Source organism: Pipistrellus kuhlii, unplaced genomic scaffold (assembly GCF_014108245.1).
Source record: "Pipistrellus kuhlii isolate mPipKuh1 unplaced genomic scaffold, mPipKuh1.p scaffold_m20_p_7, whole genome shotgun sequence".
Classification (NCBI taxonomy): domain Eukaryota; kingdom Metazoa; phylum Chordata; class Mammalia; order Chiroptera; family Vespertilionidae; genus Pipistrellus; species Pipistrellus kuhlii.
In genome coordinates this window covers 24,240,192-24,257,434 of record NW_023425573.1, presented here as the reverse complement: position 1 = coordinate 24,257,434, position 17,243 = coordinate 24,240,192, and the positions used below count along the sequence as shown (strand labels likewise).

General features: G+C 39.4%; 2 protein-coding genes across 30 annotated transcripts in view; one reads left to right on the top strand and one right to left on the bottom strand.

Moving 5' to 3' along the window:
- The window catches only part of FBXO36 (F-box protein 36), a 39,558-nt gene extending 36,991 nt beyond the window's left edge, over positions 1-2,567 (bottom strand). For both annotated transcript variants that reach the window (XM_036422181.2, XM_045575317.1), the window contains exon 1: positions 2,074-2,567. In XM_036422181.2, coding sequence (XP_036278074.2) covers positions 2,074-2,169 — 96 coding nt within the window. In that variant the 5' untranslated portion in view covers positions 2,170-2,567. The remainder of the gene's footprint in view (positions 1-2,073) is intronic.
- The window catches only part of TRIP12 (thyroid hormone receptor interactor 12), a 132,052-nt gene continuing 116,491 nt past the window's right edge, over positions 1,683-17,243 (top strand). For 10 of the 28 annotated variants that reach the window (XM_036422165.2, XM_036422169.2, XM_036422158.2 and 7 more), the window contains exon 1: positions 2,710-2,840. The gene's annotated coding sequence lies outside the window, so the exon portion shown is untranslated. Of the gene's footprint in view, positions 1,790-2,700; positions 2,841-3,071; positions 3,207-3,361; positions 3,501-17,243 lie in introns of those variants that run through there. The other 18 variants (XM_036422177.2, XM_045575314.1, XM_036422168.2 and 15 more) reach the window with 6 other exon arrangements.

Below are 17,243 nucleotides of genomic sequence, written 5' to 3'. Positions count from 1 at the left end.
CATTTTAATTCTAGTCTTTTAGTATTTATTTATGTCAGACTACCTCTTAGTGGATGTTTGGTTTCCTGTGTCGAGATTTAGAAAAATTACTTTGCGGTTAGAAAATAGCATATTCTCAAGACAGTTGACTAAAAAAACCTCTTTTTGGCTTACTATTTTTTACAACAAATTTTACTTTATAAAGACAGTAAATTAATCATATTTAAGGTTAACTATCACTGGCAGAACTGCGGTGAATATATTCAATTTGCTTAAAAAAAGGAAATGGATCATCCCTGGAAAGAATTTTATATATAAGCACTCACAGAAAGAATAGGTCCTAAAATAAAGGAGAGTCTTTGACTTGTATAAAAAAAAAAAAAAAAAAAAAAAAAAAAAAAAAAAAAAAAGAAAAAAAAAAACTTAAGAATAATGGGGTGGGGAGGCACAGATTTCATAACACCAGAGTAAAGGAAGAAATGTGCCCAAATTAGAGGAGAGAGCAAAGTCTGAAGAACATCAACAACAGAAGCATTCTTAGGGAAAACTAATGTCAGGACCACTCCTATGGTTCATTTCCTAAAACAAAAACAGTAGACAAGTATTCAACTTGCTGAGGCTTACAATGCTAGAGTGTAATACACTTGTAATACCAGACCATTGTGAAAAAGAATTACTCAAAAAAAAATTTTTTTAAGAAGACATATAATGGGAAAGATAATAAAATAAAAATTAGAACAATATTAGAATAAAAAAAGACAAGAAAATAAAAAATAAAGTAGGAATAGGGTAAGAAGATATTATTGGTTCCAATCACTCATGTTAGAAAGATTAGAATTGTTAGGATCATATATCTTAAAGCGAATGGAAAATAGTCATTCCTAAAAATTGCACAAAAAAAGTAAATTTCAAAAATTAAGAAATTCCAATGAAGTGTTTAAAAATTCCTAAAAAAGGTTTAACTAAAAATTTTAACGTTGGCAGGCTATCATCACGTGGGGATATTAATATTATGCCTAAAATAATTATAAATTTTAGATTAAAAAAGCAAAATATATATTACTAATATCTTAAAAGGTACTTTTGAAGCTATAAAAAACAACAACTCATTCTCTGCCTAATTTATTTAAGGGCTCATGGAAAAACTGACGAAATATTCATTATCTACAGCAAAACAAATACAAAGTTCTAAATTCCATTTCATAAGAATATTATCTATTACAGTGCAAGGTGCATGATGCATCTCTATCTCAGGGGCAAGCGTCAGCTCAGCCAGGAATCGGAAACGTGTTGAGTGGAAGAGGCCCCGTTCAAGCCCTTCATCTCATGGGCATCATAAATCACCCAAAAGCCACCTTCAGGAGCTCAAGCAGACATAAAAATAGGCCGAGGGTTACTTTCCTCCAGCGATAATATAATCCTGGGTCTTATTGTTGTGGAGCAGATGTCATTATGGGTGGGGCTGACGCACGGAGCAGCTGAGACCTTCCCGTACCACCCCCTGCACTTTCAATGGAATAGTAAGGCTCCCAAAAGGTAAGGACAGCGCTCTTAGGGATCAGTTCTTACTCGAAATAAGGAAGTGATGATGTGACCTTGGTACACGTAAAGACCACAGGGAGATTTTTTTAAAAAAATCCCGCAGGATTCAGTTCTGCCCAGGGAAAGAGATCGTTCCCCTTTTCCCCTCCCCTGCCGGCTCCTCCTTGGGACACTCGGGTGAGTCTCTTTTCCTCCTTCCCACGCCGAGGTGAGGCGCACGCAAGCCCGGGACGCCTGTTTCTCTCTTCGCGCGGAGAGAACTCTACGGGTAGGAACCCTCGGCCGCAGGCAGGGAGAGGGCGGCGCTGTGGGGAGGCGAAGAAAGCTCGCCTGGGACGGGCTGGGCTGGGCTGGGCTTGGGAAGGGACGAGGCAGGCCCGCAGGGCCGACGGAGAAGGCCGAGGTGACGAGGGAAATCTGCCGGCCGGGAGCTGGGACCCGGCGCTTCCGGCGGGCCGCAGCCACCCTCGGCCCAGCGCGGCCGGCGTTCCGGGCTCCGCCGGGGCGGGCAGGTAGCTTCCTCGAGAGGGTTAAACCGCGGTTCGCACTTGCCTGGGATCGGGTGATCAACAACTGGTAGTAGTCTTTGCTCGGCGCTGGGCCTTGTCCTAAAATTTCGAACAGGGTCTCCGGCAGCCACGACGCCATTTTGGGACGCTACCGTCGTCGCTAGGACAACCAGGAAGAGGCGGGGTTTGGTTGGGGTCATGAGGCCAAAAGCCCTACTTTCAATCGAAGTCTTCTTCTGAGCTGGCAAGGGGGGGGCGCTTGTAACTTGAGGTGATGTTCCTTTTTTTCTTTCTTTCCCCCCCCCCCCCCCAAGGGTCTTCAAGGCACTCTGACCGGTGGACTTTCCACCTCGGGCCTCCGGTGACCCGAGAGGGAATTAGTTCCTGCTACCACCGAGGGGCGGGGGTGACCCCGGCGGAGGGATATCGAGTGGAGCTTCACATTTCCCTTCCTGGTCCCTCGAAGGGATCGGGAGGAGGTCGCGGGCCCGCTGGGAAGTTGATCCGGGCGTTAGGGTAGGGAGGGGCGATGTGATGGGCCGCGAGTAGGCAGCGGGGCCGGCCCCGAGGAGGACCAGCCCGTGAGCGCGGGCGGAGGACAAAGTAGTCCCCCGCGGGGGTTGGAACGGGCGGGGAGGGAGGCGGCGCAGGCGGAGGCGCACGCCGCCGCGGTGCTGCGGCTCAGCTGATAATTGAAGGGACTGAGGAGCCGCCGCCGCCGCTGCCGCTGCCGTCTGGGGGGGTGGGGGAGCGAGTGGAAGTTACTGCCGCGCCACCGAGTCCGGACCGGAGACTTTGGGGCCCAACTAGGTAACGGGGGGCGCAGTTGCGAGCGGTGGGGTCAGGCCTGGGGAGGGGGAGAGGGGCAGGGGGAATGTTCTGAGGGGTTGGGGGAGGTGACGGTGGGGAGGAGCTGGAACAGAAAGTCCCACCAGGAAGCCCGGTTGTGTCATCGCCGCGAATCGGCCCCCGCTCGGCCTGCTCCCGGCGGCGGCGGCTGGGTCGCGGAAGGACCGGGCTCGGGGGAGGGGGGGGCGGGGAGGGTTGACTGGCGAGACGCTCGAGGGAGACCGCGGCCGGAGGAACCTGACTGGGCGGGAGCTGGGGGGGAGGGGGGAGTCGCTAGGTTCCCCCCTCCAGCACCCCGCAATGAGGAGGGCCCTTGACGGAACCGGGGTGAGGCGTGCGGTGGTTGGAGCCCGGAGAGGGAGGCCGGGGGGCCGGAAGTGGGCTCTGGAGCTTGGGAGGGCGTCTAGGAAGAGAGAAAGTGGGGGCCCGGAAGTGCAGGTGGGGGGTGTGTGGAGGCCGAGAGGGTTCCCCGGAAATGGGATGGGGGCCCGGAAACCGGGAGAGAGGCGGCTCCGGGGCCAGGGACGTCCCGGAAATGGAAACTAGGGAGCAGCCTGAGTGACAACAGTTGTGGCCGGCGAGGGTCGAAGGAGGGGAAGGCCGGAGCGACTTCAGGCCGCAGTAAGGGCTTCGCGGCCGCCGCGGGGGGCGGGGGCGGGGACGGAGACGGGGTCTGCGCTTGGCAGTTTCGGTCGTGGAAGTTGAAGCTGAGGGAGGTGGACGACGTAGACAGGCCTGGGCATGCGGGGGGCGGGGGGGAGGAGTGGGGGTGGGAGACTGGGACGGGCATGAAAAGAGGCCCGGAAACTTGGCTGAGAGGAGTGGAGGAGCATCCTTGTAAAAAGACCAGTATGGGGGTTGAGGGGATAGGGCCCAGGGTTTGGGGGGGGGGGGTCGGGGAGGAGGGAGCGATTGTCACTACTCGTATCAGCATTCAAAGCGACTCAGGCGATTAATTTATTTATATATGGGTTACATAAAACGTATTATAACGCCATTCCACTCGTTCACCTCTTTCTCCGCCCTTCGCCACAGTGAGAGAGGGTTTCTAGCTCAGAAACAAGTTGAGAGGAGAGTTCAAATAACGAAGGTTGTAAAAAACAACAAATCTGGCCTCCGGATCGCTCCCTTCCTCAGGATGAGGGGAAAAAAACCTTAATTTCTTGGGGAAACTAATGACTTAAAAACACAGGCCAATTGGGGTTAGGGAGATAAGGTTGACGCTGAAACTGCGGAGGGGCGGGAGGGAGTCAGTTACCCCTGGGTGGTGAGGGGAACGGAAGGGGCTGCTCCTAAACCTTTACCGATCTGTTTGCGATAGGGCCTTGTGTCTGGCGGGGGTTTGGCTTAAGCAGCGTGCCTGGCGGTGGGTGCAGTTTGTCTCATTAGTTAATTGGAGGTGGGACTGTATCTGTGTAAACATCGTGTGTGCTTGGGGAGGGGGCGTTTAATAAGCAGTGAATCGTCCCGAGCGGTCTCCCTCCCTAGCTGGCGTTCCTGATTCTGCCTGGGCTGCCAGATCACCCGATCCCCGGGCTTGACTCTGTTTTGTAGGCCTTCTAGTGGTGCCTGTAACTTTCAAGTCCTTTCCAGTCTCTCTCGGATATTTTTCGCGTTTCATTTTTTTAAGACCTGTTAAGTTGAGGCTCTGAATCTCCTCTCTAAAAAACAAAACAAAAAAAATATACGGGATAGAAAGTTGAAAGAGCTATTGACTGGGGTGAAAAACCGAGTCTTGGAACAAAGGTCCTAGTTGTTAGAGAAAAAGGCAGGAGGCCTCTATGTGAGGCCTGTGTGTCGCATGTACACAGGGGCTAGGGCCTTGGAGAAGGGACACAAGGTTGAGGAAATTATCAGAGGTTTAGAGACAATATTTTAATTAAAATTAGTCTTATTTTAATATTTACATCATGCAAGGAGGTTAATTTTAAGCGTGAATTTTGAAATAAACAGTTTCTAATTTTTTTTGAAACTCCCTGCTCTATATGCAGCCCCAGGAATATTGAATTAATGCGGCTTTTATATCATCTTTGTGAGATTGTTTATAGAGAGGTTTTTTTATTATTATGCTTAAGAGAGCATATGGACATGATTGGGGTTTGTGGGCTTTTCCCATAACTGCCTTTCTATGAATATGCCAGTATCCATAAGAATTAATAACAGTAATTAAGATTATCATTTTTTCCATTTGTTCCCCAATTTTTCAGGAGTTTGAGTGGCTAATCTGCTCAGCTGACATTTACTATTTAGTTTGTGTCCATAAACAGACTTTTATTTTTTTATGTACTTTCTAAAAGTTTTAAAATACTTTTAGTTTTTCATTTACTTTCTAAAAGTTTTAAAATACTTTTAGCATTAGAAGGAGCTAAATTAAAATATATTTTTAAATGGGATGCTAGGCCAAGGTAAAGTCAATGTTTTCTCCCAAAGTAAATTTGAAGTAATGTTTCCCATTCCATTCTAATTTTTAGATTACTGGATTTATGTTATCTCCATAAGGTTTTATTACCCTCTTTTAAAGACTTACTGGTTTAGGAATTCTTAACTGTAGGTACTTGGGTGACCTTGAGCTATTCACTTATACCTTATCTGGTCTACAGTGCTTTATCTGTAAAACTGGGTACTTTGCTGGGTGGTTGTGAGACTGAGTGAATATAATGGCAATGAAAAACGACAGTTTTTCATTGCCATTATATCAAAATAATATCTTAAGTGTAAGATATTATTTTAAGAAAATTACATTAGCTATTTTGAGGTCATTAAGAAAAACAACAGTTTTTGTCTTGGCCAGTGTGGTTCAGTTGTTGGCATAACCTCTTGTACACCAAAAGGTGTCAGGTTCAACCCCCATTCAGTAGCCCCCTCTTTCCCCTGCCTCTCCTTGTCTAAAAATCCAATAGAAAATGAAAAGAATAAAAGTTGCTTATCAGTGGTTGTGATTGGGGAAGGTTGATGGTAGTTGGAAGATAAGTTACAGCACTTTATAATTTTAAATTGCTGCCACATTGGGGTGGAACTTATGCCCAATTTCTATTGAAATATTTTTTTTTTTTTAATCAAAGTGCTAGGTAATTTTTCACCATACAGCCTACTAAATAAATTTAACCCTATATAGAAAAATTTCAGACAAATTTCCTTACATTTTTGTTATTTTTTTTCCTTCTTAATCCCTTCATCTTTTTCAACAAGCTCTCCAAATCCCCCCTCTGACAGCTGTCAGTTTCTGTTTTTATTTTGTTCATTAGATTCACATATAAGTGAAATCATATGGTACTTGTCTTTCTCTGACTGGTATATTTCACTAAGCATAGTACTCTCCAGGGCAATCCATGGTGTCAGAAAAAGTAAGTTTTTCCTTTTTTCCCCGGCAGAGTAGTACATTGTGTAAATGTACCACAGCTTTTTTTTTTTTTTTTTTTTTTTAATTTATTCATCTTTCTACTGAGGGACACTTGAGCTGCTTCCAAATCTTGGTTATCGTAAATAATGCTGCAATGGCTGTGTATTTGAATTAGTGGTTTGGGTTTCTCTGGGTATACTTTCAGAAGTGGAATTGCTGGGTCATAAGGCAGTTTTTAAGTTTTTGAGGTAATTCCATGCTGCTTTACACAATGGTTACACCAGTCTGCATTCCCACCAACTGCACTATATCTTAAAATGGGATTCTAGGCCAGGGTAAAATCAATGTTTTCTCTCAAAGTAAATTTGAATCTCCACATCCTCACCAGCACTTGTCATTTTTTACATTTTTTTTATTGATAAAATATGTACTTAATCTTGGTTTGTGGCTTTTCTGAAACTTTCTAATAGAACTATAATTAAGGAACATTTCTAAATCTCTTTTTTTTTTTTATAGAGTGTCTAGGGAGATTTTGTATTTTTGCTTTAATTTTAAATGGATGGGTGAGAATCTTTTTGAGCAAATGTGATAATAATTGTCCTTTTATTTTTTCTTCTGTTTGCTGAGATAATTAGATGGACGCAAGTTTAAAATGTGACCAGCTTGTTGCTTCTCACCTTCGCCCAAGCTCTTGCTACTGCCAATCTGACCTGCACTTTTCCCTCATTTAAATTATTTCAGGTTCATTTCAACTTACCCTTCAAATCCCTTTCTTAAAACTTTTTGTTGTATTTCTCGGTCTTCTAGGTATGCTTTATTTTGGGATTATAGTGAAACATCCATCTTATATAAAAACTGCTGTTTGAAATTTTAACCCTGCTATTTGGCTTCTGTAAGTGCGTGCTTGCTTAAATAATAAGGAAAATAAGACGACTACTACTTCAGAGAGGCCATTAAACCTTTCTGGGAAGAAGTTATCAGTGCTTGCACTAGGCCAGGCCTTTGGTTGAGGTCTCAAGGCCCAGCACATAGAGGCAAAGGGGGCTGGAAACACCCCATATTTGGGAGACAAGATAAAAACATAAATAGGGAAAGTTCCTCCATGTTGGGGTCCAGAATTTGAGAGACATTTTTCTCTGGGCCTGCGCATAATAATAATAAACATAACTCCATCTCTCTTGGTTCTTCTCTGGTTTTCTGTAACAATAGTGCTAAATTTGTTGGTGTGTTGCTTTTTCTAGTTTTCATTTTTTAATTAAAGTTATTGGGGTGACATTGGTCAACATGAACATAATAGGTTTCAGCATGTTGCTTTTGTTTCCATGCCTGAATTATAGGCTTCCTGAGAGTAAAATGTTACCGTGTTCTTCATGAAGGGGCACTCATAAACCCAATTGAAAATAATACCTATTTTCCTTTCCACTCCAAACTAGTAATGTTAGCCTGGCCTTGCCTACTATGTAGTCAGTCTTCTTGCTTAGAAAAGATCTTGGTCCTAACAGATTCCTCAGGGTGCTGTTTGGTTTAGTGATCACAACCTCTTCTCATCTTCCTGACTACTGTTACATCAGAGTGCCTAGAGTGCTGGAATAAGAATTTGGTGGTTATAATTCAATAAATATAATTTGTAGAATGTTATATAACCTTGGTGTTTATAGTTTTTAACATTAACATGTAATAGCTTCATGTTTGTGTATTTTTTTATAGTGCTTATGTATAGTTCAAATAGTTATAGATTTTTCAAAAGCATAAAACATTAGCCATTATTCTTTACAATCTCTACCTGGTCTACTAGTTTACTCTGTACATATTGGGGGCTTGCTGCTGAACCAGTCTCTTGATTTTGATTTAAGTAAAATTTAATTTGACTAATGTCCTAGATTTTTAAAAATGCATTTCTCTAATACACCTGAAATTTATATAATGTTATTAACCAATATTATCCCAGTAAATTTAATTTTTTTGAAGGTGCAATTCTTTAAGTCTAGTACCCTAATTTATTGATAGTTTCAGGTTATTAGGAAAATAAATTGTTTCTCAGCAGTCACCAACTGGTGGTCCATGGGGTCCAAAAGGTTGGCAACCTAAACTGATAAATGTCTCAGATGCTTAACAGTTTATCTCAGGCCTTTTAGATTTTAGTTGTGGGTTTTATAGTTTCATTAAGTTGGATTGGACAGAAGAAAAAGGAACTTGTCTGTTATTCAGACTTACCTGTTTTGCCTCTAGACAGTTTTATGGTTACTAGTATGCTTGATTTAAAAAACCATTTTCATAGCCTAGAGTAAACAAGCTGCTACTCTGTTCTTTCTTTACTGAATAGCACTGTTCAAGGGAGTGGGTTCCAGACCTGATTGTGTCTTTTTTATCTCTGTGTCCTTGGGCAAATAATTAACATTTGTAAATTTCAAGTGCCTAATCTGAAAAATGTGGTTTATTGCCACCTAACCTAGAATTATTGTCATTTATGTGCTAAAAACTATATTTAGGAAATTAGGTTACAAAGATGGATTGGAATACATGTCCACTGGTTCAGTTGCAATATTGACCATCATTTCATCAAACATACATTAAAAATATTTGAGTATATAATAGTATTCCATAGCCAATTATGAATTACTTTCAGTGCCTGACTCATAATACAAATTTTTTAAGTGTTTATGAAGGAGTAAGCATTGTGAGAATAAAATTATACTGTAAGTGAAAATATATTGTAATGACTTACTGTTCTATTTGTTTTGATAAAACTTTGGATTATTGTTAATGCTAAAAAGTTTTCTGGAGTTTTATTTTTAATCTTTTGGTATATTAGAGAAAGCAAGTTGCTTTAAATCATACATATTAAAAAAAATTAGGGCGAGCCATTTTATATGTCTATTTCTTACATATAATAGCTGATCATTTAAATTTGACATTGGGGACCTAAACATATTTTGATGCAATGTGCATATTTACTAAATATAAAATTGAGTTTTATACAGCATTTCAGTTTATTCTTTGTTCCATATTTATTTTTATAAATCTGATGTCATAACCCATACAAGACTTTGAAGGCTATTTATAAGCTGAATGGTCTATCAACAAGTCTTCAAGACTTGTAATTAACAACATTTCAATTTGTATGTTATCAACTTGTTGGCTGTCATAACCACTGAATTTTCTATCCAGACTTCAAAACTATTACTCATGCCACATGTGGGCGGCATCCTGAATAAATAGATCCACCTTGTGTCATCTTCTTAAGGTCAAATTAACTCATTTTGAAGTCCTTCTACTGGTAAACATGTGTGAGGACTTGGAAACCCAAAGTGAGTTTTTACAGATAGCCCATCTAAAATTTACTGTTGAGTTGTAATTTAAGATGCTTGTGTCCTTAGAGAGCAGGTTCATGGAGATCATATGGAGGGCCTCCCCTCACATCCTTTAAGAAAAAATTTATTGAAAATCAAGTGCTTGTAGTTGCCATATATAGTAAATAGTAAATATATGAAAATGCTGCAACTTCTGTTATGGCCCCAGTATTTGGTAATCGTGTCTGTTTTGCACCTTGGCTGCATGCAGTCAGATTGAACTGCTTGTTCCTCGCTGAACTGAAGCACACCTTGTTTTGTCTGTTTGGATTAAAACCCCTCCACCATTTTATATCTCTTATTGCTACATAATACACATTTTTTCCCCAGTAGCTTCTGTAAAATTTTTACTCTTCATTCTTCTCCCTTCTATGACATTTTATTTATCCCACTTAAGTCATCTACAGTTTGTCTTATTATTAATTGTTTACATTTTCTCTGCTAGATCTTTGGCTTCTTGGGGTAGAGGTTTCATTCTTTTTCTATCCCCCACAGTGGCTGGCACAAAGCTCCTAACATAAACTCATTGTATGTGATAAGTGGCAGACTTTGTTTTGGTGACACATTGAGAAACTATATTGGGAAATACTATTATCATCATTTGCCTTAGTTTACTGTCAACTTACTTATTTTAGGTTTTCAAGGTTTGGTAGCCGAGGTTGGATCCTAGCATATAAATCTGTCAGAATTAGGCTCATTAAAATCAGCTACTTCCGGATTGTTAAAGCACTAGACCCATGGTCTGCAAACTGCGGCTCTGGAGCCGTATTTTGCTCTTTGGCCCCTTGAGTGTGGCTCTTCCACAAAATACCACAGTCTGTTTTGAAGAAGTGGCGTTAGAAGTTTAGGTTTTAAAAATTTTGGCTCTCAAAAGAAATTTCAATTGTTTTATTGTTGATATTTGGCTCTGTTGACTAATGAGTTTGCAGACCACTGCAGTAGACTATTTTAGTAACTTGGTTACCCCTGATTTAGCTTTTGGGACTTAGTCTATTAGTAGATTAAATACATATTAAGTGCTTATTGTGCACCATGACTGTGTTGGGAAGAAAACAAAGGGGACTTAAGACCTAGTTCTTGTCCTCTTTGAGTCCTGTTAATGTTTCATTTACTTGATAATCATGTACTTACTTACTTGATAACTATATATAGAGAAAAAGTATTCAGTAGGTATACTAAATGCAGGCTTTCTGCCTTTAGAAAACCTGATAATGAGAATTTAAGTAAAAAAAAAAACAGATGAGTTAGGGTATGAGTTTTGTTTGGCTTTACTGAATTGTTGGAAGTGCCTTCACTATACAGAGAATTCATCAACAACTTGTGTGTATTTCTGGTTCTATAAAAAGTCTACCCTGAGAAGAAATAAAGAGACATAAAATGAGAGATTCAGTCTTGGGTTGAAGTTTCTGAGGAATGCTTCATGGGGAAAGGAGAGACATGAACTGATCGTGATTGTTTGGGTAGCTATAGAAGAACGGGAGCTTAAAGATGTAATTGTGGTGTCAGGGTAAGTAAAATGGTAAGATACACTGGTTTTCTGGAGTAGAGGGTCCATATTGATGAAGTAATAGGTTATGTGAGCTGAGATTATTGAGTTCCTTAAATGAGAGATTAAGAAATTAGATTTAACAGGCAGGTTAGGTTTATTGTTAATTCCTAAATAAGCAAAGACATGAAAAAGGTATAAATATATTTGTAAATGAACGGGGGGAAAAAAGTGCTTTTAGATCTTATTTATCTTTTCATGCACTGCTTCCCTTTTTAGACTGCAGATAGGTTTTAAGTAAGTTTTGGGGCCATATGAGCAGTGGATGTTAAACTTCTTGTTCACTTTTCCTATATAATAGTTAAATTTTTGTTCAGTAAGCATGCGTTGGTTAAGTGTCTAATGAATCCTATTGCTCCTCGGGTTAGTCACACAAACTTTTTTTGTTTTTTGTTGTTAATCCTCCCTAGAGGATATATTTTCATTGATTTTTTTTTAGAGAGAGTGGAAAGGAGGGGGAGAGACAGAGAAACATCAGTGTGAGAAAGAGACATGGATTGGTTGCCTTCCGAATGTACCCTGACCAGGGCTGGGATCAAGCCACAACCTATATGTGCACTGGAATCAAACCTGGGACCCTGGAAAGGCTGATGCTTTATCCACTGAGCCAAACCAGCTAGGGCAGTGGTCAGCAAACTCAGTAGTCAACAGAGCCAAATATCAACAATACAACGATTGAAATTTCTTTTGAGAGCCGACTTCTGTGCATGGGCCACGAAGTTTCAATCATACCATACGTGTACGACCGCACGTGGTATTTTGTGGAAGAGCCATACTCAAGGGGCCAAAGAGCCCGCATATGGCTTAGGAGCTGCAGTTTGCCGACCACTGAGCTAGGGCCATAGAATTTTGTCTTTAGAGCAGTATGTCCCAAACTTCTCTCATGATGAGAATCACCTGGTGGAGTTGTTAAATACAGACTCCCAACTAAGAAGTGCTAAACTAGAATTGTGGGGAACATATAGGTAAAATTGCTCAGAGCACTAGTTAAGTATACAATTTTACCTATATGTTCCCCACAATTCTAGTTTAGCACTTCTTAGTTGGGATTCAGGAATCTGTATTTAACAACTCCACCAGGTGATTCTCATCATGAGAGAAGTTTGGGAAACACTGCTTTTGAGCAAGCATGTCAAACTGCACGTGGCCCACAAGGAATGCTTATGTAACCCAACCAATATAACTTTGTAAGAAATGTTTTAATAAAAATTTCATAACTTAATTTTTACAATATCCTGTTATACATAATTATTAATAACAAACTACAACTTTTGCTAATGACTGGTTACTATAATTGTGTTGCATTCATTTCTCTACTCTCCTTACACCTAGGTGCACCATTTCTCTCCACTAATACTAGCAGCGAATATTTTAGCAGCCTAGTTATTAGTCTTGTACTGAATTGTTTGGTGTGGGAAAAGGAAATAATTCACTTTCAGAGGACAAGAAAAATAGGTTTAATCGCCTTATGCTTATTTGTGCAGTTAATCAATGTCTGGTAAATTAATGTTCAAGAAAATTTTAAAATTTTAAAATGTTCTTTGTATTCAGCATGTCTCTAACTGAATGTACGTTTCTATGAAATTTGAAACTTTTGGGTTTTTTGTGTATTTTTTTTTTTGCTGCCCACATAAACCCTATTTGTTTGGCCCATGTTAGCCTTTGAGTTTGACATGCTTGATTTAGAAGAAGCTGCCAATCATTTCACCTTAACACATTCAACTGTTTGTTCAGAAATTTATTTTTTAAATTTTGAGTATTGTTTGATAATACATGATTTTTTGTGAGTCACACAGTAATTTGTCAGTCTTATTTATGGGAACAACTTTTTGCTTAGCATCTAATGCAGTAAAAACGTTTAAAACAAAATTGAATTGTGATCTAAGTACGCACTTTTAAAAATGCAAATTAATATTTCCCAGTTTAATCAAGTTAAATATTTTATTTCTGGTTGATGTCATAGTAGACTGTTATGCCTTCCACTTTTATGAAAGCATGCAGAACAAGACTTTAAAAATAGCAAGAGAGGCTAGATGGTGTTTGAAGGGAAAATAAAGAATAATATTCAGGAGTCTGGTAACCATATTTACCTTTCTTCAGTAGCTTTTGTTTCTAGTGTGTTCTTGTAGATTTGCTGACTGCAGTCTGAATTAATTTGATTCTTCCTTATGTGGAGATAGCAGAGATGCTATTAGTGCAAGATTATGGTTTAATACCTGTGAAGGCTATTTGTATAGGCCAAATTTTGTGGGGGTTTGTGGATTTTTAGAATAAAAATATTTGTGAAGTGTGTATTTTACTGTTGTAGTAAGCAAGAGTGCCTATTTTTCTACATGACAGGCAGCTTCCTTTTTTTTTTTTTTAATCTTTTTGGAGCAGATATTTTCATTTTTTCTACCCACGTAGAGAAACTTGCTTAGTCTCTAGAGAAAATTTGACCTATCTCTGCCCCTCCTTCCCAGATCCAAAAGCATTTGTACCCTTCTCCCAGTAGATGGCAACAAGTACTCTGAATTTTGAAAAGACTCAATAGTTCTTAACTTTGTGATCGGACATGTTTGCTGAATATATCTCAACTGTCATTCAGAACTTAGTGTTGGTTTGTACATTTTGGGCTCAAAATGTTCTGTTAATTGCTGAATTCATCTTTTTCCCTCTATTCTTCACCCTGTCTTTTGAAAAGTTTTGCTATTCCAGTTGCTGCTATGAAGTAAGACTTGGGGAATTTCAGCCTTTGGTGTAGTGCACTGTAAGATAATCTTCTTCTGCTTCTTCTAACCATCTAGTATTACTTTCCAACTGCCTCTGTAGAAAGCCCTGCCACTTCTTCCCCTCCCTTCCCCCCAGTATCTCCTCGTTAACACAAAGTTCTATTGAGAGGAATTACTGAAGAGATAATAGACCATCACTTGGGATCTTCTTTGTAGCAGATGTTTTAAATGATAATTTATATTGCTTTGATCAGCTAAGGAATCGGTAAACTTAATATTTGCTATAATAGCATTTCTCTTTTGAGAGGTGGGCTTCTTCATTCGTGTGTTTATTTACATTTAGCTTTGTTTCTTGTTACTATTCAATAAAAATTTAATTCATAATTGCACAGTTTTAACTTTTGAAAGTTTACCATATTAAGAGAAACAGTTTTTCTAGGATGCCTGCTGAATTTATTTAAATATTTAATTCGGTAGAAGAATTTGGGAAGTTTCTATATTAAGAGGGTATTAACGTTAGGAATGACTTAATCTGTAGTTCTCAAAGGCAAGAATTTACTAAAGCAGTAGTTCTAAAAATTTTGCAATTTTTGTTTTAAGGGCTAGTATAATCATGATGCAAGGGAAGAAATTATCTTGGTTTCAGCAACTGCTTGCTACATTTATCTTTTTAAGTAAAGCAAAATGGGGTTTATTGAAGATACACTCCAAATGAGAAGTGGGTCAGCCTACTACTAATAGTTTCAAATAAGTAAGGTCAGTGTAGGGTGTATTTTGGCTTATGTTTTTCAGTGTCTTTTAAAATAGAATTTCAGACTTATAAAAATGTTATAAATGTATTGTAAGGAATATCCCATGTTCTCTTAACCCACTTTCAAGGTCTTTTTTTTTAAATTTTATACAGAGAGGAAGGAAGAGAGATAGAGTTAGAAACATCGATGAGAGAGAGTCATCGATCAGCTGCCTCTTGCACACCCTCTACTGGGGATATGCCCGCAACCAAGGTACATGCCCTTGACCGGAATCGAACCCGGGACCCATCAGTCCCCAAGCTGACGCTCTATCCATTGAGCCAAACCGGTCCCGGCTCAAGGTCATTTTTTAAATGGTTAGACAATATATTTGTTTTCTGTTTTAAGTCAATGAAAGCTTTATTTTTTTAAGAAGAAATAATATGTGGTAAAAATCTAGAAAAGGTCAATACAGCAAGCACATTTTCCCCCATATGTCTCTTTACCAATCATTGTACACTTGTTGACTTATCAGAGTGATGTGAATGCACTGTAATGCTTTATTATTCTTGTTAAAGCCAAGTTTTTTAACGAGGTGTCTCCCTCCTTTGTCTTTTGTACTAATTTGGGGAATGGTGTATTATGAGAGGGATGTTCACCTACTTGTGGCAATCCATGGGAAGTGTCGGAGGCTCCTTATAACTTAGGTCCTGTGTGGTCTGGCTCTTGACCACCTCTCTGATGCCATCTATTACTTTATCTGGAATGCTCTAGATCTTATATGGCTATCTCCTCTTGCATGAGGCTCAGGTATTACCTCTCAAAGAGGTCTTAATTGATCGCTCTCTCCATAATAGTTCCTTCATCTGATAGGAACATTTCACCTGTAAGTAATAGAAAACTTGACTAACAGTGCCTTAGACAAATTGAGGGTTATTTTTCCGCATAGTGTGGTTCAGCTGCCGGATGATCCCAGTGACGACCTAGCTCTGTGTCTGTTTTACCTCTGCCATTCTTAGCGAGTGCTTCTCTTGGAAACCATCTAACTGGCTTGAAGTCAGTATGTTCATTTGAGGCAGGAAGGAGAAGAAAATGAGGTCTTCTTAAATGCTAAATGCGAAAGTATTTCTACAGGAGTCTAGAATACCTTACCTTACCATATATCTTGTTAGGGAGAAGTAGGTCATACTTCTGGCAAAAATAAAAGTGTAATGGTATGTTTGTACAAAGATAGGTTTAGACCTCTACCTTTTAGATTATTTTGATCTGTAATTCATAAGAGATGCCCTATTTTGTGTCACTGTTTATGAGTAGGTATATGTATGTAATTCATTTCACAAACAGTGCTTAATCATGATATTTGCTGCTATTTTCCGTTCTCTATTTCACTTGAAACTTCTGCTTATGATCTTATTAACCTTTTTGTTTTTTCGTGTGCTGTGGACCCTTTAGTAGTCAGAACAGCTGTCATCAGTCAACCCACGGATGACAAGTGTTGGCTAGGATGTGAAGAAAAGGGAATCCTTGTGCATTTTGGTGGGAATGCAGATTGGTGCAGCCACTATGGAAAACAATATGGAGGTTCCACAAAAAATTAAAAATGGATCTGCCTTATGACCCAGCCATTTCACTTCTGGGTATTTACCTGAAAAAACCCCAAATACTAATTCAAAAGAGTATATGCACCCATATGTTCACTGCAGCATTATTTATAAGAGCCAAAATATGGAAGCAAAACAAGTGTCCATCAATATATAAGTAAATAAAAAAAGCAGTGGTACATATACCCAATGGAATATTACTAGAGCATAAAAAAGAATAAAATCTTACCGTTTACGATAGTATGGATGGACCTAGATGGTATTATGCTCAGTTAAATAAATTAGAGAAATATCATATGATTTCACTTATATGTGGAATCTAAAAAAGAAAATAGGTGAACAATCAAAGCAGATTCATAGACACAGAGAACAGACTGGTGGTTGCCAGAGGCAGGAGGGAGGTTGGAAGGTAAACTAGTACTTTTGCATCGCAGCATTTTGAGTCCTAGAAGGAGTTGTTTTGGAACAGATGAGGGACTATCCATGTTAGACTTAATTAGTATTATTTTGTGTGCTTTAGAAAAAGCTATAGTGCTTAGCTTCATCCAACATTCATAAGACCTTTGAATTGTAACTCAGTTTACCAGACTCCTTGATCTTAAGATGTTGATGTCATTTTACTTTAATCAGCTTTTAAAATCTTACTAGATAGTATAATTTTATAGTTAACATTTATTTACACACCTTTTTTTATATTATCACCTTTATTCTAGCATCTTAAAACTGTATTTGGAAAAACTATCAGATTTTATCTGACAAAAACTTTATTCTTAGGAGATAACTTTTACTTGGTGTGAAATTTTTAATTGGCACCTATAATTTCACTGTCTTCTGGCTTCCAATGTTGCTGCTTATAGCCTGGCAAACAATAATGATCTCCCTCTCTTTGCACTTTAAAATTGTCTCTAGCTTTGGTATTTGTACTTTCATTATGACACTAGTGGCCCAATGCACGGATTCGTGCACATTGAAAGGAAATTAACTAGAATAAATTTTTTAATATCACTATTCGCCCTGAAGTGTCAGAGATGAAAGAAAAATAGTAAAATGTATATGAAAATGATATATACGTTGATAAACAATAA